The sequence below is a fragment of the Setaria italica genome, chromosome VI, assembly GCF_000263155.2.
Source record: "Setaria italica strain Yugu1 chromosome VI, Setaria_italica_v2.0, whole genome shotgun sequence".
NCBI classification, from domain to species: Eukaryota; Viridiplantae; Streptophyta; class Magnoliopsida; order Poales; family Poaceae; genus Setaria; species Setaria italica.
In genome coordinates, this window is record NC_028455.1 from 35,606,428 (window position 1) to 35,628,393 (window position 21,966).

A 21,966-nucleotide genomic window follows, 5' to 3' on the forward strand; every position below is an offset into this window, starting at 1 on the left:
AGAATTCGCAACATATACGATAATGCGGATAGGGCCTTTGATATGTGTGATCGTGTTGAAAATTTTGTTCCTTTGACCGAAGAATCAAGCATTGAAGGATATGAGGGAAATACCGAAGAGTCAGACGGAGATCAAAATATGAGCGAATTCCGTGATAGTATAGCTAATGGTTTGTTCAATAGATTGTAGAGGTTTTGTATTTTTGAGTTGTAATGATAATGACGATGGACTGTGCTTACTATTTTTTGGACATTCTACTAGAATTTTGTTGACAAAGGTGGCAGCAAAGGGACGGAAAAAAAAAACCCGGCAGGCAGCACCTGTGCGCCAGAGGGAGCACTTGCGCGCCAGAGGCAGCGCTCGCTCGCGCCAAAACTTCATCCCCTGGCGCTAGAAAGAGAGCGGCAGTTACTCCTTAATTAAAGGTACAAAAGTCATTTTCCCTCTTAACATCCTAAAAATTATGATTCCATCCAAACACCCGACTTCTAAATTTTAGGACTACCAATTTCTAGCTCCTAAACTTTATGAGGGTGTATCCAAACAGGGTAGGTTGTTTGTAATTAGATAGAACAATGATGACTCAACATACTACTCGACTTTCCAATGGAAAAGAACACCGTGGAATGTTTCCCCTAAAGCTAGAAATGTTTATGTTATTTCTGGCTTTCTAAACTAGAAACATATGCATGGGCCTGGTTGAGTTATGTGGGCTTGTTTGCAGGTTAGTAGGAGCTGGCGGCACAAGTTGGCCCAGCAGGCTGGCGGAGTGGCCCGCGCCGCTTGCATCCCTACAGCTAGCCGGTTGCGCGCATGCTTCTGCTGCAGGAGCCAGCTAAAAGCGAGCAGAATGAATGAATATACAAACAGCTAAAAATTGGACCCGGAATTCTCTAATCACATACGAATATTTAACAGCTAACGGCACTCATAGATATCTCATGTTTGCTATGAAAATTTACAATTCAGATGTTATTTGGCCTCCAGCAAAACCTAGCGGTTATGTTTGTTTGCCCCAATCTACTATCACCATATTTGGTGGCCATTCCCTCAACCATGACCTGTAAATGTTTCTTTCCCAGCAAATAGCTTATGGACAGCATCACAATTCACAAAGACATCAGCCCATACAGCAACCTTCATGTTTGAGTCTAACTACACGCGACGAGGTTTTAAAAGGAAAAAAAAAAACACTACATGAGATGACTAATCACTTATGTACACAAGTTACAGCGTTATTCTGGACAGCTAGCAAGCAGATAGGCAATTACATGTTGCTTCACGCTTCCCTGTACTTAGTCAGATCGAAGGTGAGAGTTCTCGAGCAACTGCAAAACGAATCTCAAGAGTTAGGTAATGCCAGAAAGAGTTAAGTAATGCCCACAGAAAAGATTAATTATGTCCCGTTTACCTTCGTTCTGAGTCCCTATAAACGCCGACCAGTGCTTCAGCTTTGTCATAGAAACTATCCTTCAGCGATATGACTATACTCTGGAATCCACATTCTCCATTCCTACCTTGTTCATCAGCAACACGCTCACATGACTTTGATCTGATAAACCCAGCAACCTTGGCAACATTTAAATTGTCCAGAGCAGCATCTACTTCATCCAATATGAAGAAGGGTGATGGCCTGAAACTGAAAATTGCCACAAAACTTTATGACACCTGATGTGCAGCCAGAGGTAACCACATACAGCACAGCATCCAGAGTAGATTTTCTTTATATCTATATATAACAGTGCCGTGCTTTCCCACACCAAACATTAAGGAAAGGCCAGTAAATACTGATTCTCATATATTGCACTAATTTATTGGCCTTGGCACTCCAAGAGGTTCTCAAGAAGCACAGGACATGGGAAACAGTAAGTAAACATTTTCAATATTAGAAACAAACTGGAACCTGAAGAAAACAGGTGGATGCTTAACTTGAAGTGATCGGATTGTCTGCAGATGAATTTGTGACACTTTGCTGATAAAACTATTAATAACGAGCAACCTGACATTTGCAGTCCCTAAGCCATGATGAAAGAAAATTACTAGAAATAGTTTACCTGTGAATAGCAAAAAGCAAAGCCAGTGCTGCGACAGTCTTCTCCCCACCGGATAACTGTTCCATATCTCTAAACCGTTTGGTAGGTGGCATTGCTGTGTACTTGATTCCATGTAGAAATGGTTCGTCTTCATTTTCTAGGTTCAAATATGCTGTTCCTCCAAGTGGATGCGTATGACTTTTTGTCAACTGCTTATAGATTTTGTCTATGCCTTTAGATATGTGATCAAAGGCCTCCATGAACAGTTCATACCTAAGCACCAGTAGAAATAACAATGAGTAAGATACAAGCCTCCAAGAACCTGAATCCACAGTATCATATAGGGCAAAATTCAAAAAAAAAAAAGCTGTTTGGGAACAGCTAACATTTCTGCCATAAAAAGTTAATATATAATTTTTACTCCCCCTTATTATCATTTGATTTTCTTTGTTTTTTCATTTCCATGCCAGGTCCAAGTGTTTAAAACTGAAAAGAGCACACTTAAAACTGTCAGTTTTAAACACTACCGTCATTTCACCTTCATGAGACTGGCCATAATACCAATGCTTAAAAGCCAGTAGCCCAGTATCATGAAACTTTATGCAAATAGGAGTGCTGTTCTATGATATTGTTGCTTCGAAGTGTAGTTTTGTGAAGAGTTTTACTAAAACAGTGTAGTTTTGTGGTATTTACTCAAAGACCTAAATATACCTAAACTCACAAAAAATCCGACCAACCAAATTCTGAAGTTAGATTCAGCTGAAACCAATCATGCATTCATGTTCCACTAATTTAAAAAAGAAAGAGCGCAATGCAAGAATATTGGCAAAATCTCACATCAGTACAGATAACTTAGGAAATAGACAGAAGGAAATCACTTTAAGAACTACTTAGAGCTTTCTTCTAGCTATCAAATTCACCAAAACTGTTTCTTAACATAACCAGACAATAATCTCAAAAACAAAAAGAACTTCAGATAAATAAAAAAATAGCATGGGTCCTCCAAAGAACCAGACAATGGAGGAAATCTTGCTAATTCCTACAAAAGATAGAGCATCCTAGAAAATAACTTATGAATTCAATGTCAAGAACTTCATAAGGTCACTTTTGTGGTTTAGTGCTCCAGGACACTATTGTACCTCTTTTTTTTTACTTATATGAAATATAATACCACAGTAGGGGATTCCCCTACCGTATTTCCCTCAAAAGAAAACTACTTCGTATGGTGATCAGAAAAATGCTTGGGCAAATACCTCCTTTGCTTGATGGAGTTATATTTATCAGATATCTCTCGCTCTTCTTTCCTAGTTGCCTCAAACTTTTCTGTAATCTCCTTTTCCTTTCTTTGGAGTGCATCATATTGATCCAGTGCTTTTAGATTGGGAGCAGTGCGCTCGATTTCAGCTAAAAGCGCACCTGTTTTTTGTTTGAACACTGCCTCATGTTTGTCACGTTCAGACGGCCGCATATCCTGCAGATAGATTTCGCTGAGCTGGCTGTAATCAAGGACCGGTTCTTGGGAGGATGGCCCGGTATCCATTGGATCATTCACTGTAGGAAGCTTCAACTGCTCCAGTTCACACTTCTCATGAATATCCCGTTGGCGTGACATGAGTTGCAGGAGTTGCCCCTCCTACAAGTCCACGGATGGTTTCACGATAATATCAGCCTTAAACAGATTTGTTAAACTTTTACACATAATAGCATTACCATCAATAGTTCAAGCAAACAAATGGAGCAAACAATGTTTTAAGAGACTTCAGCCATGACTGCTAAAAGTGCATAAAAGAAATCTTGACGAAAGAGGACACAGCTGTTAGAAAAGCCTATCTTTGACTTCACTTGACTCTGCAAAAAGTGCATAAATGAAATCTTGACAAAAGAGGGCAACTGTTAGAAAAGCCTACCTTTGACTTCACTCGGCGATCCAGCTTTGCCAATGTAGATGCAATACTACCATTCTGCTCCTTTAGTTCATCAATAACCTTCTCACATTCATCTGACTTGGATTTCCAGTCTGTGTAGGGTACAAACAGAAGTATGAGTGTAAAGGCCTGCATCTTAGTCCTAAAAGCAGAGCAGTATCACAATGAACACAATTGAAGTAGCAGTTGATGGACTCAAATATTTTGTGCTCATTCATAAGGAAAATATTCTTAGTTCCTTTGAGTTGCAACAACTATTGCATCAAAATAGTTAAGTTTAAAAGTTAAACCATGATGTGGCATATATGCAAGAAACATGGGTTACCAACTATAGCTACTTTTGATCACCAAGAACTATCAAGAAAATAGGAAAGATGCTTCAAGTGTGCACCTTCAGCCTCAGCTTTCAGTTCATCCATCTGAGTCAAAATTTCTTCAGCTTCAACCTTAGCACCAGACTCTCTCTCCTGTAAGCCCTTAAGCTCTTTCTCTAGAGACTCATATGTCTCCCTTAACTTCACAATTGGTGCTTGCATATCTCGCTTTTGTTCATATTCAAGCCTGCAGAACAAGATGTTGTTTATACTCAAAACTGTATGTGCAGTAAAAGCAAAATTTAGTTGACGGTAATTGTGTCACTTTCACATACTGATATTTCAATTTTGACATTTGGGTGTTTAGGGTCAGCTTCCTCTCCTGCAGTGCTTGAGCATCTTTTAGTTGCCTTTCTTCATACTCGCGGATATTCTTCACACCAACTGAAATGCTAAAATCTCTGTACACCTTGTCCACAATCTCATTGTTTTTTTCTCAAGCTTGGTTACTTCTGCTTCTTTCTTAGCAAGACGGATCTCGAGCTAAAGAAACAAAATGAGTGACAAATGCGAAAGTAACATTTCAGACCTGATGAAAACAGCAGGTTTCATCTTCAAGAAAATATTACCTCCTCCTTTTCAGGCTCCAGACGATTAATCTCTTCCTCAATATTATTCCTCTCCGATGCCACTTTGAGTAGCTTCGCTGTGAGGTTACTCTGCACAAATGATTCGCTTTTAACAAAATACAAAGAGTCTAATAATTAATTAAGAAAAAGAAGCAAACCCCCATTACAACAGGGATGGGAGATGATAGTTAAAGAGCTTTCAGCTCATACAGGGTAATAGCATTTGCATAGAATCCTTATTTTAAGCTAGAAGTACTGGGTCGGAATATCAGTTAACAGGGAGACGGGCAGTACAATCAATTTGGTAAGTCATGTTTCCAAGGAAACTCAAGCTAAAAGCCTAAAACTACGAAAAGTATTTTTCTTTTGAAAGGGAACAATATCGAAGAGCCAAGTGACCACATTTGTCAAGACAAAAGAGTTGCATGAACAAAAAGAAAAGGAAAAATGAGAGAAAGTTAAATAAACAATGACCAGCCTGCCCCCTCTATGAAATAGCCTCCACAATAGGTTACTTTCTTTACGGTTATCCACTTAGATGACAGAAAAATAACATCAATCATTATTTGGTCTATTAGTCAAAACATCAACCTACATGTTCAACATTCAAGTACTGCAACTTTTTCTCAAGTCCAGTTATTTTCTCAGATATGGCAAGCTCCTTTCTCTGCAACTCCCTGGGAGACCCAAGCTCTGACATTTCAGATTCCAGCTGATTTTTTTTCTTCTTCAAAGCTGCAACACAAATTGCATGAAGAGCCAGTAAGACATTAGCAAATAGCACACATCAGTTTATCTATATGTAATAAGATGATAGGGCAATACAGACATTCTATTCTGCTATCATCCCATTTGTTTGATCTTGCTTCCATTACCCCACTTATTCCACCAGTCATAGTGCCAGATTTAGTCAGCAGAATCCCATCAACGGTAACAACTAAATGCAACACAAGATAGCACAAATAAGCATAAAAATAGCCAAACAATGAAACAAGAAAAAAATGACGCTTCTTAATAAGCAGAAGATACCCTTACCTTTATACCTTTCACCACTCCAACTTAAGGTTTTGGCTTCGTCAAGTTTATCACAGACAAGTGTATTTCCAACAGCATACAGAACTGCTTTCTCCAAAGCTCGGTCAAACGTACAATGTTAAGACACAAAATATAGCATGACAAAAAAAATAGTACAGTTTAAAGAGCAATTAACTTTTCTCCACGAACTATTATTGCAAAAATGGCAACGTGAGCAGGCAAGCATGCACGGCGAAATTCAAAAGCAGGCAAGCATGCACGGCGAAATTAAAAAGCAGGCAAGACTTAGTGAATGGCTGCAATCATGTCCTTTCACACACAAAAAAAACGGATGTTTATCTAGGAGGCAAAAGACAGAGAGAGCATTTGATGGAAGTGACCAGGTGGGAAGTAAAATGTGGCAACAGCTCTATCAGACTTATCATGCCAAGAGATTGATTCACAACAGTATGATAATACATTTCATGCAATAGTAGGGAATAATGTACATGCTTGAAGGATTGCACAGAAACACATATGTCTCTGGTGACAGATGCATCTACTTCTTCTTATGGAAACAGCAGAGGACCTTTATCTACAAAGAGGGGTTGGAGGTGGGGGGTAGGGAGTATAGATGGCCAAAAGATGGATAGCACATCTAATGGAAATGACCAAGTCAGGGGCTAAAAACAGTAGCGCTTTTTCAATAATTGGGCTTATGCTTGCAATGCTGAGAGATTGATTCACAACAGCATTACTATTTTAGGCAGTGGTAGTGGTAGGGGAACAAGTTAATGTTTGAAGGGTTGCATGGAAACACAACTGTGTACCTACTGTCGGACATGCACCATTGAGCATGAGCATGTGTATATGAATTTCTTGATGATATTAAATATAATCTACTAAACAAAAGAAAAAATAAGATGCGTAGCTTTAAGACTGCAGCATGTAATCTATTGCACATAAATGTATGTACATATCAAAATTAAACAAGATTTGACCAATCGAAAGAAATCATCTGCAGAATTAAATAAATAAAATAATTTGTGTGGGGCAAGAAGACAAAAGGATATTGAATGACATCAAAAACCAACTGCGCAGATCCACCAAGGGTTCGTAGCTTCTCAATTATTGGCTTCACGCGAACTGATTGCAAGGGAATAAATGTCTGAGGAGGAAGCCGCTGCTCCTTCAGGTACTGTGGCACAGAAAAGAAAAGGTTACTTTGCCTATTCCAATAGATAATGTGGAAACTAAAGAACCAGATCACATGAGTACCATTATAATTTAACCAACATAAGTTGCATAATGTGATCAAAGCTCCAAAAGCATGCCTTGTCGAAAGGACATAACCAAACTAATAACTGCAAAACAGCAGGTGGAGGAAGGAAAAGAAAAAGGAGATAGAATAAGGGGGGCGTAGCCCAGCCCACATGCCAGACCATACAGCCTCCCCTCCCCTCCCTCCCTCCCTCCAGATGTGCTGCTACCGCCCGCAACCACTCCTCCCTGCCGCTTCCCTCCAAATATTTTTTTGCAAAATTATAGCTTCTAGTTACAGTAGAATAGGTCACTACTAGAAACCCAAGCGCGGCAAATTGGAGCCAACTGGCTCATGGATTTATCTTTTATTAAAATTGGTTGCTGATGTTTTAGCTTGCCATAGATGTCAAGTTAGATCTGCAAAGAGAACAAAATTTGTATTTTGTTGGTTGCTAATTAAGGAAGATCAACAAAATAGTAACACGTACTGAGAAACAAGTGCAGATCTCATTGGAATAAAAAGCTAAAAATAAAAGAAACAAGTGCTGCTGTTATAGGAAGAGGAGGCGTTGAGGATGGCCCTTAATAATGCAGAGGGTGCGGATGAACGACCGGAACGGACGGATGACCTGAGCTGTAATTGGATGCCAGCAGCCGATGCCCGACGTCATGACTGCTTGGCGAGAGGTAGCAGCGGCACTTGCTGGTTTTGGGTGCGTACGAGCTGGCTGCAGACATGTGCAGTGCAGGATGCAGCTGGTGGGAGGGGGCCTAAGCGCTTGCCAGTCACCACGGCTTCTTTCTTCTCCTACAACAGCAACCCGGTGGTCTGCTCCTAGCTCCTCAATTCTTGTTGCAATGGTCATGGACGCTAATGGGATTGCTGCGAACGAAGAGCGATGCGAGGACAGGGATGAGGAGCCAGGGCCCTACATGGAGGAGGGGTGTCGGACTGGCCGGAGCTCGCAAGGGATGCAGCGGCTACGGGGAGAAAGAGCCGACGAGAGGAACGTCGAACTCACACGAAGGGTTGCGATCCCTAGCGCCAGAGGCCCGAGACCGACGGTTAGATGGTAACCTGCTTTGCATTGGATGGTGAAAAAAACTACGCAACGTGGCTCAATGAGAGCTCGAGGACGGCCCAAGGTCCTGACCAAGATTCGTATATTAGAGATGTGGATGTTAAGTTGTACCCTCCTAGAAGTTTTGGGCGAAAACTGATTTCAGTATAATGATTTTGCGATATAAGTTCTGGCCTGGACAGTAGGTGTAAAGGTGAGTGATGCTTTGAAGAAGCTTAGGAAGAAGGTTGCAACAAGAGCTTCTATTGTTCAAATACCATACCATTTGCTACTTCATTTCTTGAAGTTCAGTATCAAACTTGCATGTCCATTTCCGACCTTGCTTTATGGTTTTATGGTCTGACATCTTTCTTTTTTTGGCAAATGTAGGTACTTCAAATATGCAAATGCGCAAATATAGTGCAAATTGTCTTATGCAAAAGTAGATGTATTTCCACGAAGAACTACGATAGACGATTATTAATGATTAAAACTTACGGGAACCGGCTGATTGGGTGCTTTGGGTGCTTTACTGAAGTTCCAAACTTTCCAGCACCTGTCACATGGGTTTGTTATTTATAAAATGTTTCAAAATGGTCAGTATTATGTAACAAAAGGTTACACATAAACAATCAGTTTGTGAATACTAACCTTGACCTTTTGGTTCTGTTGCTTTTTGTTTGAAAAGACTCTTCGATCTGCATTTCCAGTAATAATTTAATGAAACATGATAAAACAAGATTTCGTTTCAATTTTAGTCTGTCACCAAAATAAATTTACAACATACATTTTGTGTGTGGATGGTAAAACACTGTGTCCTTCATTGTCTTCATGCAACATGCTCTTTTCCTGAATAAACAAATTACAAGATTTCAAAAAGCCATATATAGATTGTTAATATGTACAGATTTATGTTTCTCCCTTTGTGGCCTATGTTGGCCCATACTATGTTTACTTGTAACCCTACACTAAATGGAATGGTAGCAATCTGGTTATTCTTCCCTTCTCTAATATAGATAATATTCATAACTTGCACAAATATCCAGAAATGTGTTACCTGCACGGCGCGCACTCGACTGTTGACCATGCACTTGCGAACCTTATCAGCAAATTTTAGTGACCCTAATGTGGCATGGACAAACATAGGATCTTGAGAGATGTTTACAAACAACAGCACTTTTGAATGGCCCTCAAAAGAGTTCTGCAAAGAAAAAAAAAAGATAAAAACTTAGTTTGACAAGCAACAGAGCAAAAAACTTTATAACCTACTTTTCAAACAAAAATAAATAACTAACTAACCTGCAAAAAGTGGGTCAGCTTGGAACCCCTAAATGGCAAAAACTCCCCTTTCGGAATTGCTTCAAAAACTTGCCCTAGGGCAAGTAAACTTTTATTTATGTTCTGAAACATTAAATTAAACATGATTAATTATAAATAGTAGTAATCATATTTTACACAATAAATAAAGTCACTTACACCAGTTTCATTCCTTGTTGCGTCCAACACGTCAGTAGTCTTGCTCACTGATTCGCTGCCAGCTAAGTCGATCATCTGCAGCACACCTTCAATCTTGTGGTTTGATTGCTACAAAAAAAACTACGAGTAAACTCGAAGCAACAGACTGGTCTCCTTTCTCTTTTGTTTTGTGAGCGAGCTGAAAAGATGTAAGCTAGCAAAAAAGAGGAGGCGAGAAATGGTTGCTAGACGGTACAATTGTGGCGTACTATGTTTACTCTAACACTAGAGGACGATGCAAATACTTTATGTAATATGCAACAGGGAGGTATACTACTAAACCCTTGTAAAGAGTTATGACTTGTGGAGGAGTTAAAAACAATCTTTATGTAATATGCAAAACGTTTGTGGATCGAGAAGCTTGACCTACCTTATTGTACCCAGAAATGATCAACTTGAATACGAAGTGACTTCTAGATGAATTTTCATTCATTTGGGTCTTGCCAACAGACCTGTTACACAAATCACATTTAAATAAAGATTCAGCAAGGAAACGACAATCAACACATGAATGTTGAGCAAGGAACAAGGTCTGACTCACCTATGTTTCAAGGCCTCCTTGAATAGATAAGCCGCATCATCTTCATCGCGGACTGGTTGTTGGACAAGACCAGAAACCATCACTCGTCCGTGTTCATCAGTACGAACATCACAGTTTTTCTTCATGCTTGTGTCTAACAAATCATAAATCTTTTCATTGTATATCTCAAACATAGAAGCCTGTAAAAGAATAAAACATTAAAAAAGTATTAGTAACAACAGAAATTACTGCTACCTCCGCTATTAAGTATATGATGTGTAGGACAAGCTAACTAGTTCAAAAATGAACTAAATAGCATGTCCTAAATGTCACATATATTTAGGAACGGGGGAATACTTTCCAAGAACCAGAACAAATCAATAAGAAATTATATTGCTACTAACCTCGACATCGAAGTTCCACTGGATAGATGCCCCGATTTTGTTAAAGATCTCTGTTAAAGCACGGGGTATCATGCCCTTATCATCCGGCTTTCCTATCATTGTATAAGTTTTACCAGAACCAGTTTGACCATAAGAAAATATGGTGACCTATATCACAAACAAATATGGAGTATCCAAACTAAGTTAAGTTTTACATGACATAAATGCAAAGGAAAGCATACTGAAAGATATCCGAGATAACTATAATGCATAAATAATACCTTATAGCCATCTAATGCACTTCGCACAAGCTCTGATATTTCATTAAAAATTACTTCCTGCGAACATGTATCCTTAAACACCCTATCATATGTGTGAGAAACAACGTGACCTACATAAAGAAAAAAAATAATGAAACCATATCACACACAAGCCACAATCAAAGACTACTTTGCTATTGCGACCGCGAAAAACTGGAATGGTTTGTATCTTAAATATACGCTCATTAACTATCTATACATGTATATGGCATCAATGAAGAGCTATTTTGTCTAAATGATGGGCTCTTCTATCCCAGGTATGTTCAACGTAATTTGGCAAAATTAATTGAAGATAGTCCTCCAGCAATCATGATTCTATTTGAACCTAAAGGTCGTCCAGAGGATGAAGTTAATGAGTTTTACATTCAGAGCAAGAAAAATATTTGTGTTGGATGTGGAGAAAAGAGCCACTATATTAGATATAGAATAATAGCATCATGCTACAGGATGCATTTTCCAGAGCATCTGAAGAGCCATCGTTCACATGATATTGTACTTCTCTGTGTAGACTGTCACGAAATTGCTCATTGAGCAGCTGAGAAATACAAGAGGCGAGTAGCAGAAGAATTTGGAATACCCCTTTTTGTGCAAAAGATAGTGAACTCGGGTGATATAAATTTGATTACCCACACATCAGTATCTGAAGATAAATTGAATGGAACAGGTGTCTCCCCATTGCAGCTAAGGACTGCTGCAATGGCTCTTCTACGGCATGGATCAACTATGCCATTGAAGAGATGTGAAGCGCTAATGCAGGTTATAACATATTCTAATGATTCTGGAAAATTCTGGAAGATTGGAACGTATACTTACCATTGTGCACCACCTGGAGCCCACGTCCAGAGTATTCCAGTGATTCTGGAAAAATAATTAGCTTTTGATCATTTGGGTTGTCCTTTGCAGCCAAAGGGCGAACCCTACAGAACACTCTCATGTTACCCTTCAATGCCTGCAAGTATAAAATGAAATAGTTAGATACATTCTTATTTTCTTGCTAAATAATTTTTCAAGAGTAGAATGTTCAAATTTTAGTAATTACCATCATTTGATTATGAAGATCCTTCCTTAAATCCTCAGATTCCAATAACAATCTCTCAATTTCTATTACGTTCTGCTTCAGAGACTTCTTCTCATCTTCTATGTAAGTCACATGTCTCCTCAGCTCCAAGCATGCCTTCTCAGCTTCCTCCAGCTTTTGCTCCAGATTGCTTTGCTCCAAACATGTCCTGTCAGCTTCCTCAAGTTTCCGCTCGAAGAACTGAATTTTCTTTTCAGCTTCTAGGAGCTTCTGCTTGAAACACTCAACTTCTTCTGTTTGAGATGTTTCTACTTCCTACATATCCATAGTGTTAGCTGATGAGGGACATCATAACAGAAATTCATAAACTACAAGCCTTGAATCTAAATTTTGCTACCAGAACAAGAAGTCAATTTGAGTAGTTTAACAAAAAGAATTACCTGGCATCTTCGTGTTATCCTTACTTTTGTTGCATCATTCTTTATTTTGCTTGTCTTACAATCCCATTCTACACTACATAAAACCATATCCTGCGTAAATAAAATAATAATCAAAATTAAATGTTAGAGTAGCAACAGCTATAGGATGAGCATAGGGAAGAATAGGGATGCTGGCCTATTCATTACCTGAGGGCCATTGTTCAAAGTGAATTCCATCATTCTCCGTTCTCTATGATAAGTACTGTTTTCATTAAACTTATATATCCTTATTGTACACTTGTTTCCATTGATTTTATTGGCTCTGACCCAACTTCCGCTGCCATTCTTCATTTTCCGAGTAAATCCACCACCTCTACCTTTTGCTGGTGTCAATTTCAGGACAAAGTAAGCTATGCCATTTTTGGCATACTTCTTTAGTTCTTCAATATCTTCATCATATATGTTGATTTTCTGGATGTCACTGGGAAGTTCGCAATTAGGGTTATCAACCCATTGTGACAGGATCTCTTCAAGTTCACCATGAGTATATTCATCATCAATCTGAAAGATAAGTAAAATATAAGTACAAATAGTTAAGGATGAGGGACATCACATGAACACAGTAAAAATAGTTAAGTTCCATAGCTAGATAAATGGGAGTTAGTAAAGAATTACTTTTTTTCCAGAACATAGTAAAGAATTACAAGGTTAGCGGATCTAAGACTTGTCATTTATTTCAAAATCATGGCAACCCACAGGTCCGATTAGTGGCGCCTAAACATGAACAGCAATGAATGATATCAAGCAACAACTTGAGACGTGAAAATAAAGAAACTAGGACAAGAGGTAGTCTAGCAACAATAAAAAGATTTCAACAAACCTCTGCAATGGCAGCCCTTGATTCAGCATCAGAAGCAGCTTTCAACGAGCTCTGCAGCCCCTTTCTCATATCCTCCACCTGCTTCATACAGCTGTCAAACATATTTTTCTGATCAAGGTCCAGAACACGGACAAGGTCTCCCTGCTCCTGAAGCTCCTTAAGCTCAGCCCAATCCCTCTGCAGATTGATTCAGATTGTGAATAATAAGAAAAATGTATAACCCATGCTTGAACACAAGATAAGTGGTCTTAAATATTTAACCCTCAAAAAAGATAAACACAAAACAGAACAGTAGTGACAAAGCAGATGGAAGAATCATGAATCAATCATGCATATTCAATAATCTTTACTACTTCAAAATCGGAATTGGTGGTGGTGGAGGCTGGTGATAGGTTGCACACTTGTGTTACCTCCACCTTGGAGGACCTTCTTTGGGAAATTCTTTGTATTCATGTAACCATGTGTATGTAACAAAGAGGGTCTATATATGGAATTTGTGGATTGAAGACTTAAAGTTCCATAGCTAGATAAATGGGAGTTAGTAAAGAATTACCTTTTTTCTGAACACTGTAAAGAATTACTAGGTTAGTAGATCTAAGACATGTCATTTATTTCAAAATCATGGCAACCCACAGGTCGGTTTAGTGGCACCTAGTACATGACTATAGTTCCAAATGCATTATTCTAATTTGGGTGTGCATCAGTCATTATTATCAAGGTAGCTGGTTATAAATGATTAGCAACATAAATGAGTAATTCGGTTAAATTGCTTAAACTTAAGTACCAAATGATCATATAAAACCATAAGCAGTAAGAATCTATGATCAGTAAAAAAATTCTACCACGGATGAACAATGGGGGCCTTCCCTCATTCTCCAGCCATGAAATATGGTGCCTACGAAAAATGGTTCACATGGATATAAGTAAAGAAAAGTACCTGCCGTTCATAATTTTCTTCGGCGGATCGCCAACGCTTGTACTGCTCATCTAGTGCACTCTTTGAGGAAGCCAATTCCATTTCTAATTTTTCTACCTGTGGTCTGTTATAGAGGAACAAAGCAACAACAGAAATGTCAACCAACTCTAGAAGTACAATAGAGAAGTATTTCTTGCCTAGTTTAGGGTAAACAGATGCTTACAATCTCTGAGAAACATCTGTCCTTAGAACAGAAATCTCATTCACGAGAGAGGTGATTTGCTTCTCTTTAGACTCAATCGCACTGGCAGCTTCTTCACACTTTATCAGATAGCTCTTCTCCATGTAAGATAACTTATCCCTCAATTTAGCAATCTCATCTTCCAAGGCTTCCCTGCCAACCTCGGCCTACACATGAAAACTACAAAAGTCAATGTGCATATAAATAAAGATACAGAGGCTTCACTGTAACGTATATAAAATGTTGATACCTCTGCCTTGTAGTCCTGATGGGCAGATTCCAATTGCTTTAACGCAACTTCATTGGAGTCCGCAATTTCTTTGTACTGTACAAGAGTTAATGTTGGGTGATTCAGAAGAGTCAGGATTCAGGAGATCAATGCATTGTGAACTGATTGCAAAATTGCACTGGGACTTCTCTTATAACTTCTGGATAAATGAGCCTATCAGATTCTAAATTCTGAAGAACAAAGCAATCAGGTTGCTAACAGGAAAAACAAAAAGGAAATGGAGAGTATCATTTTACCATGATTCCAAAGCAAAGTAATATGGTAAAAGGTGGTTTCAAGGTTTCCTTTACTTTCTCAGTGCATATAAACATGTCTAAATCTAGGTAAGTATGATCTTATGAAAATTAACGCAGTCAGAGATAGGCACCTGAACCATGTAGTTCCTATTTGCTTGTGCTTCCTCCTTGTACTTTTCTAACTGCTCTTTCAACTGGAATAGCTCATCATTCTCCTATGGGAAAAAACACACCGTCATGTATCAAGCTATCACCAAGTTCATACAGAATGAGCTTCATACAGGAGATAGGGTAGGGGTGAGAGCATATAACTTTCTCTGCAATGATTCAGGGATGCTCGAAAAGAAAGTATGAAAAGACAAGGATATTAAAAGTCATTCAGATGAAAACATCAGTACCATAGTCCTTAGCAATATCCCACACCAAATACAAATTTAGATACATGGTTATTTGAGTACAGCAAAAATTAACTCATAGACGCAACAAAAATAACTCACCTCAGATGTGGCTGGGATGTCACGGCCAGTGTCCCTAAAAGTGACCTGGTAGAACAACAGCACAATTAGGAGCCTACATGATTATGATCTATCCAGCACAGCATATAATCAGATTTCAAAATTATGTGAGGTAAAAACAGGCCATTTTTTAAAATTTGGCCATGAACAACGGACATAATGTACTCCTTCGCCTACCAAATAGATAACATTTTTTACTATGGTGCAAGTATGTTTTTTTGGCAAACTGGCAGGAGACCTGATGTGGGACAATTAATTTTTAAAATAATATGTTGCTAAAAAGATAAAATCATACGAATATAATTCTGATGGAAATCAACTAGTGTTTGTTTAGAAACATTCACGAAGAGGAATGCATCAGTAACGACACTCCAAAAACTAAACCTGGTTCTGTCAATGCTAGCTCCAAAAACATCCAGGTACCCTACAAGGACTGCAGCAGCATACTGTTGCAGCTAATCAGTTTAATATTTAATTATTATAATTATTATTATAGATCTCACTTTTAACTGAATAAAAATGGTGCTTTTACAGGAGTAAGATCCTCACAAACGCATGCACTTTGGTCACTGCTACAGAGCTAACATTTTATATAGCCAGTTCACTAAAGGGGTGTTTGGATACACCCCCCTAAACTTTAGTACCTGTCACATCGGATGTTTGGATACTAATTAGGAGTATTAAATATAGTCTAATTACAAAACTAATTGCACAAATGGAGTCTAATTCGCGAGACGAATCTATTAAGCCTAATTAGTCCATGATTTGACAATGTGGTGCTACAGTAACCATTTGCTAATGATGCATTAATTAGGCTTAATAGATTCGTCTCGCGAATTATTATAGGGGTTCTGCAGTTAGTTTTATAATTAGCTCATGTTTAGTCCTTCTAATTAGTGTCCGAACATCCGATGTGACCCTCCTAAAGTTGAGTACGTTGTATCCAAACAGCCATTAAAAAAAGCTCAGATATGTTGAAAACTATGAAGACTATCAGTGCCAAAAATACAAACCTTCCTTGATTTCAGCTTTGCCTCTAAATCAGAACATTTGGCCTGCAGAAAGAAAAAGGAAACAATTACTACCACAATCTCGTATATAATGCCATCAGTCTAGCAACAATAAAAAGATTTCAACAAACCTCTGCAATGGCAGCCCTTGATTCAGCATCAGAAGCAGCTTTCAACGAGCTCTGCAGCCCCTTTCTCATATCCTCCACCTGTTTCATACAGCTGTCAAACATATTTTTCTGATCAAGGTTCAGAACACGGACAAGGTCTCCCTGCTCCTGAAGCTCCTTAAGCTCAGCCCAATCCCTCTGCAGATTGATTCAGATTGTGAATAATAAGAAAAATGTATAACCCATGCTTGAACACAAGATAAGTGGTCTTAAATATTTAACCCTCAAAAAAGATAAACACAAAACAGAACAGTAGTGACAAAGCAGATGGAAGAATCATGAATCAATCATGCATATTCAATAATCTTTACTACTTCAAAATCGGAATTGGTGGTGGTGGAGGCTGGTGATAGGTTGCACACTTGTGTTACCTCCACCTTGGAGGACCTTCTTTGGGAAATTCTTTGTATTCATGTAACCATGTGTATGTAACAAAGAGGGTCTATATATGGAATTTGTGGATTGAAGACTTAAAGTTCCATAGCTAGATAAATGGGAGTTAGTAAAGAATTACCTTTTTTCTGAACACTGTAAAGAATTACTAGGTTAGTAGATCTAAGACATGTCATTTATTTCAAAATCATGGCAACCCACAGGTCGGTTTAGTGGCACCTAGTACATGACTATAGTTCCAAATGCATTATTCTAATTTGGGTGTGCATCAGTCATTATTATCAAGGTAGCTGGTTATAAATGATTAGCAACATAAATGAGTAATTCGGTTAAATTGCTTAAACTTAAGTACCAAATGATCATATAAAACCATAAGCAGTAAGAATCTATGATCAGTAAAAAAATTCTACCACGGATGAACAATGGGGGCCTTCCCTCATTCTCCAGCCATGAAATATGGTGCCTACGAAAAATGGTTCACATGGATATAAGTAAAGAAAAGTACCTGCCGTTCATAATTTTCTTCGGCGGATCGCCAACGCTTGTACTGCTCATCTAGTGCACTCTTTGAGGAAGCCAATTCCATTTCTAATTTTTCTACCTGTGGTCTGTTATAGAGGAACAAAGCAACAACAGAAATGTCAACCAACTCTAGAAGTACAATAGAGAAGTATTTCTTGCCTAGTTTAGGGTAAACAGATGCTTACAATCTCTGAGAAACATCTGTCCTTAGAACAGAAATCTCATTCACGAGAGAGGTGATTTGCTTCTCTTTAGACTCAATCGCACTGGCAGCTTCTTCACACTTTATCAGATAGCTCTTCTCCATGTAAGATAACTTATCCCTCAATTTAGCAATCTCATCTTCCAAGGCTTCCCTGCCAACCTCGGCCTACACATGAAAACTACAAAAGTCAATGTGCATATAAATAAAGATACAGAGGCTTCACTGTAACGTATATAAAATGTTGATACCTCTGCCTTGTAGTCCTGATGGGCAGATTCCAATTGCTTTAACGCAACTTCATTGGAGTCCGCAATTTCTTTGTACTGTACAAGAGTTAATGTTGGGTGATTCAGAAGAGTCAGGATTCAGGAGATCAATGCATTGTAAACTGATTGCAAAATTGCACTGGGACTTCTCTTATAACTTCTGGATAAATGAGCCTATCAGATTCTAAATTCTGAAGAACAAAGCAATCAGGTTGCTAACAGGAAAAACAAAAAGGAAATGGAGAGTATCATTTTACCATGATTCCAAAGCAAAGTAATATGGTAAAAGGTGGTTTCAAGGTTTCCTTTACTTTCTCAGTGCATATAAACATGTCTAAATCTAGGTAAGTATGATCTTATGAAAATTAACGCAGTCAGAGATAGGCACCTGAACCATGTAGTTCCTATTTGCTTGTGCTTCCTCCTTGTACTTTTCTAACTGCTCTTTCAACTGGAATAGCTCATCATTCTCCTATGGGAAAAAACACACCGTCATGTATCAAGCTATCACCAAGTTCATACAGAATGAGCTTCATACAGGAGATAGGGTAGGGGTGAGAGCATATAACTTTCTCTGCAATGATTCAGGGATGCTCGAAAAGAAAGTATGAAAAGACAAGGATATTAAAAGTCATTCAGATGAAAACATCAGTACCATAGTCCTTAGCAATATCCCACACCAAATACAAATTTAGATACATGGTTATTTGAGTACAGCAAAAATTAACTCATAGACGCAACAAAAATAACTCACCTCAGATGTGGCTGGGATGTCACGGCCAGTGTCCCTAAAAGTGACCTGGTAGAACAACAGCACAATTAGGAGCCTACATGATTATGATCTATCCAGCACAGCATATAATCAGATTTCAAAATTATGTGAGGTAAAAACAGGCCATTTTTTAAAATTTGGCCATGAACAACGGACATAATGTACTCCTTCGCCTACCAAATAGATAACATTTTTTACTATGGTGCAAGTATGTTTTTTTGGCAAACTGGCAGGAGACCTGATGTGGGACAATTAATTTTTAAAATAATATGTTGCTAAAAAGATAAAATCATACGAATATAATTCTGATGGAAATCAACTAGTGTTTGTTTAGAAACATTCACGAAGAGGAATGCATCAGTAACGACACTCCAAAAACTAAACCTGGTTCTGTCAATGCTAGCTCCAAAAACATCCAGGTACCCTACAAGGACTGCAGCAGCATACTGTTGCAGCTAATCAGTTTAATATTTAATTATTATAATTATTATTATAGATCTCACTTTTAACTGAATAAAAATGGTGCTTTTACAGGAGTAAGATCCTCACAAACGCATGCACTTTGGTCACTGCTACAGAGCTAACATTTTATATAGCCAGTTCACTAAAGGGGTGTTTGGATACACCCCCCTAAACTTTAGTACCTGTCACATCGGATGTTTGGATACTAATTAGGAGTATTACCTCTAAATCAGAACATTTGGCCTGCAGAAAGAAAAAAGAAACAATTACTACCACAATCTCGTATATAATGCCATCAGTCTAGCAACAATAAAAAGATTTCAACAAACCTCTGCAATGGCAGCCCTTGATTCAGCATCAGAAGCAGCTTTCAACGAGCTCTGCAGCACCTTTCTCATATCCTCCACCTGCTTCATACTGCTGTCAAACATATTTTTCTGATAAAGGTTCAGAACACGGACAAGGTCTCCCTGCTCCTGAAGCTCCTTAAGCTCAGCCCAATCCCTCTGCAGATTGATTCAGATTGTGAATAATAAGAAAAATGCATAACCCATGCTTGAACACAAAATAAGTGGTCTTAAATATTTAACCCTCAAAAAAGGTAAACACAAAACAGAACAGTAGTGACAAACCAGATGGAAGAATCATGAATCAATCATGCATATTCAATAATCTTTACTACTTCAAAATCGGAATTGGTGGTGGTGGAGGCTGGTGATAGGTTGCACACTTGTGTTACCTCCACCTTGGAGGACCTTCTTTGGGCTATTCTTTGTATTCATGTAACCATGTGTATGGAACAAAGAGGGTCTATACGTGGAATTTGCGGATTGAAGACTTAAAAGTTCCATAGCTAGATAAATGGGAGTTAGTAAAGAATTACTTTTTTTCCTTGAATACAGTAAAGAATTACTAGGTTAGTAGATCTCAGACTTGTCATTTATTTCAAAACCATGACAACCCACAGGTCCGATTAGTGGCACACCTAAACATGAACAGCAATGGAGTATTACCTCTAGTCCAATTGACTTATTGCTATGGACATGGATGTTGCCCATTGCTTTGAATGTAAATACCAACGAATACAAAAAATTATGAATGGTACAAAACCTATTTTTATGATGAACAACTGATGCATGCATTTTAGAGTGACCCAAACTTTGCCTCCGTCACTGAAAACAATTATGCTGCGCACCACTGCTAAAAAATATTGGCACAGTCCATGCAGTGCGTTCCATGTCATGCAGTGATTATTCAAACTGGTAGTTTGGTATTCCTGACATACTTGCGCACACAGGATCTCCCAAGCAAAAGACTAATCTATTTCTGCTATCCTGTAGAAAAACTAATATACTTCTTTTTAATTCCCATCAGACTTAACGATCGTTTCAAATTACTTCACCACTCTAGATATATAGCAATGCTGATTAAAAATAGAGCACCAAATGCCCACAGGGTCATCAGACCTAATGCGACAAAAAGTCTGAAACTACCAGAATGGTGAATATAGACACACCAGGAGACAAGTGGAGTATATTAGGCGGTATTAATACGCCAAAGAGTAAAGGAGCATTAGAATCTCAAAACGAAAATGCAAAAATCTAGAGCTTGTTTGGCTGCCTGCCACACCTAATAACATGGAAAATGTGGCGGAAAAGGCCATGTAAATAGACAGGGGGGCACATGGAAAATAGGGGCTTGCTGAAACAGAGGGCACTAATCAAAAGAATACATGCTCATATACTTTAGAAAGTGTGTTAATTAAGCAAAGTGCAGTATTTAAGCGGTATAATTGAGCACTCTTCAACATTACAAATTTAAATGTTGATAAGATAAACTCTGCCAGCATCCTCACATATGAAGCTATAGGCTGCAGGTGTCAAACCATCCTACAGTATCAACATCTTTGTTCTGCATGAATGAATTTGTACGGATGGTCACAGTCACTATGTATATGTCTGCCGAATGGACTGGTTACTGAATATCTTAACAGAGGAACTTACAATTTCATCGTAGCAGCTCTGGATGATGCCATCCTTCTCTTTTATTTCAGCATCTCTCTGCTCAATCAGCTCCAGCCAGTGGCACTTTGACTTTTGCAGCTCAGCGATTTCAACTTTCAGCCTCTCCACCTCGCCATCCTTAGCAATCTATGCCACCAACAAACACCAAGTGATCAGTGCACAAACAAAACCAAACATAGCGACCATCCAACTGAAAACCTAGAGTCCGTACCGCCTGGATGCGAAGCTGATGTATCTCCACCTGGGAGGAGGCAAGCTCCGCGGCGCGGCGCTCGGCGGCGGCGGAGAGCTCGGCGACCTCGGCCTGGGACCGATCGAACTCCGCGGATGCGTAGCGTTGCTCGAGGAGAGCGCAAGTCTGCTCGGCGTCGGCCCGCTCGGCGACGGCGGCCGTGTCGGCGACGGCGGCCGTGTCGGCGACGACGGCAAGCTCCTCGGCGGCGATGAACAGCGGCATCGCAGCAGGCTAGGGACACCGAGGCCGGACCCTATCCCGCGCCCGGGGACCGCGAGGGTTCCTATCCTAGGGTTTGCCCGGGCAGGTCGGGTGGTGGGGGCGGAAGGGAGGAAGGGGATGGAGTCGAGAAAATTGGATGAGAGAATTGCCTATTTGACACTGGACCTTTCTGAAATTTTCTCCATCGCAGTCCA

At 39.1% G+C, this 21,966-nt stretch overlaps 2 protein-coding genes across 6 annotated transcripts; both read right to left on the reverse strand.

Annotated features, from left to right (window-relative positions):
* Window positions 1-1,279: 1,279 nt before the first annotated feature.
* On the reverse strand, window positions 1,280-5,797 carry LOC101757763 (structural maintenance of chromosomes protein 1). The gene is made up of 10 exons (XM_012846911.1): window positions 5,731-5,797; window positions 5,497-5,636; window positions 4,902-4,991; window positions 4,742-4,815; window positions 4,350-4,519; window positions 3,941-4,050; window positions 3,287-3,666; window positions 2,055-2,306; window positions 1,412-1,639; window positions 1,280-1,328 (listed from the first exon to the last, which is right to left on the reverse strand). Exons 1-10 carry the CDS (start codon window positions 5,795-5,797, stop codon window positions 1,280-1,282), a joined length of 1,560 nt encoding a protein of 519 aa, XP_012702365.1.
* Window positions 4,682-21,900, reverse strand: LOC101782473 (kinesin-like protein KIN-14N). 5 transcript variants are annotated; one of them, XM_012847037.3, is made up of 34 exons: window positions 19,214-19,441; window positions 18,812-18,856; window positions 18,446-18,529; window positions 18,040-18,114; window positions 17,772-17,956; window positions 17,570-17,672; window positions 16,633-16,809; window positions 16,505-16,546; window positions 15,474-15,518; window positions 15,108-15,191; window positions 14,702-14,776; window positions 14,434-14,618; window positions 14,232-14,334; window positions 13,295-13,471; window positions 12,622-12,975; window positions 12,436-12,525; window positions 12,017-12,310; window positions 11,791-11,926; window positions 10,939-11,048; window positions 10,679-10,825; window positions 10,296-10,474; window positions 10,125-10,206; window positions 9,716-9,823; window positions 9,539-9,640; window positions 9,297-9,440; window positions 9,027-9,088; window positions 8,891-8,937; window positions 8,738-8,795; window positions 6,989-7,113; window positions 5,937-6,046; window positions 5,731-5,838; window positions 5,497-5,636; window positions 4,902-4,991; window positions 4,682-4,815 (listed from the first exon to the last, which is right to left on the reverse strand). In XM_012847037.3, exons 3-29 carry the CDS (start codon window positions 18,452-18,454, stop codon window positions 7,107-7,109), a joined length of 3,180 nt encoding a protein of 1,059 aa, XP_012702491.1. In that variant the 5' UTR covers window positions 18,455-18,529; window positions 18,812-18,856; window positions 19,214-19,441; the 3' UTR covers window positions 4,682-4,815; window positions 4,902-4,991; window positions 5,497-5,636; window positions 5,731-5,838; window positions 5,937-6,046; window positions 6,989-7,106. The 5 variants fall into 5 exon arrangements, with proteins under 5 accessions (XP_012702491.1, XP_012702490.1, XP_004974213.1 ...); XM_012847036.3 differs by having other exon boundaries at window positions 19,379-19,437; XM_004974156.4 differs by having other exon boundaries at window positions 18,812-19,441.
* Window positions 21,901-21,966: the final 66 nt, after the last annotated feature.

Bases quoted from the DNA above. Each gene is read 5' to 3' on its own strand.
- LOC101757763 (XM_012846911.1), bottom strand. From the start codon at position 5,797: ATGACTGGTGGAATAAGTGGGGTAATGGAAGCAAGATCAAACAAATGG. The intron at 4,992-5,496 runs GTAGGTTGATGT...TCATTTGTGCAG, and splicing joins AGTACTTGAATGTTGAACAT to AGTAACCTCACAGCGAAGCT. The intron at 4,816-4,901 runs GTAATATTTTCT...TTGTTTCTTTAG, and splicing joins TGGAGCCTGAAAAGGAGGAG to CTCGAGATCCGTCTTGCTAA.
- LOC101782473 (XM_022827519.1), bottom strand. From the start codon at position 21,772: ATGCCGCTGTTCATCGCCGCCGAGGAGCTTGCCGTCGTCGCCGACACG. The intron at 15,519-16,504 runs GTTTGTATTTTT...TTGTTCTACCAG, and splicing joins CAAAGCTGAAATCAAGGAAG to GTCACTTTTAGGGACACTGG. The intron at 10,207-10,295 runs GTGAGTCAGACC...TTTGTGTAACAG, and splicing joins AAGGAGGCCTTGAAACATAG to GTCTGTTGGCAAGACCCAAA.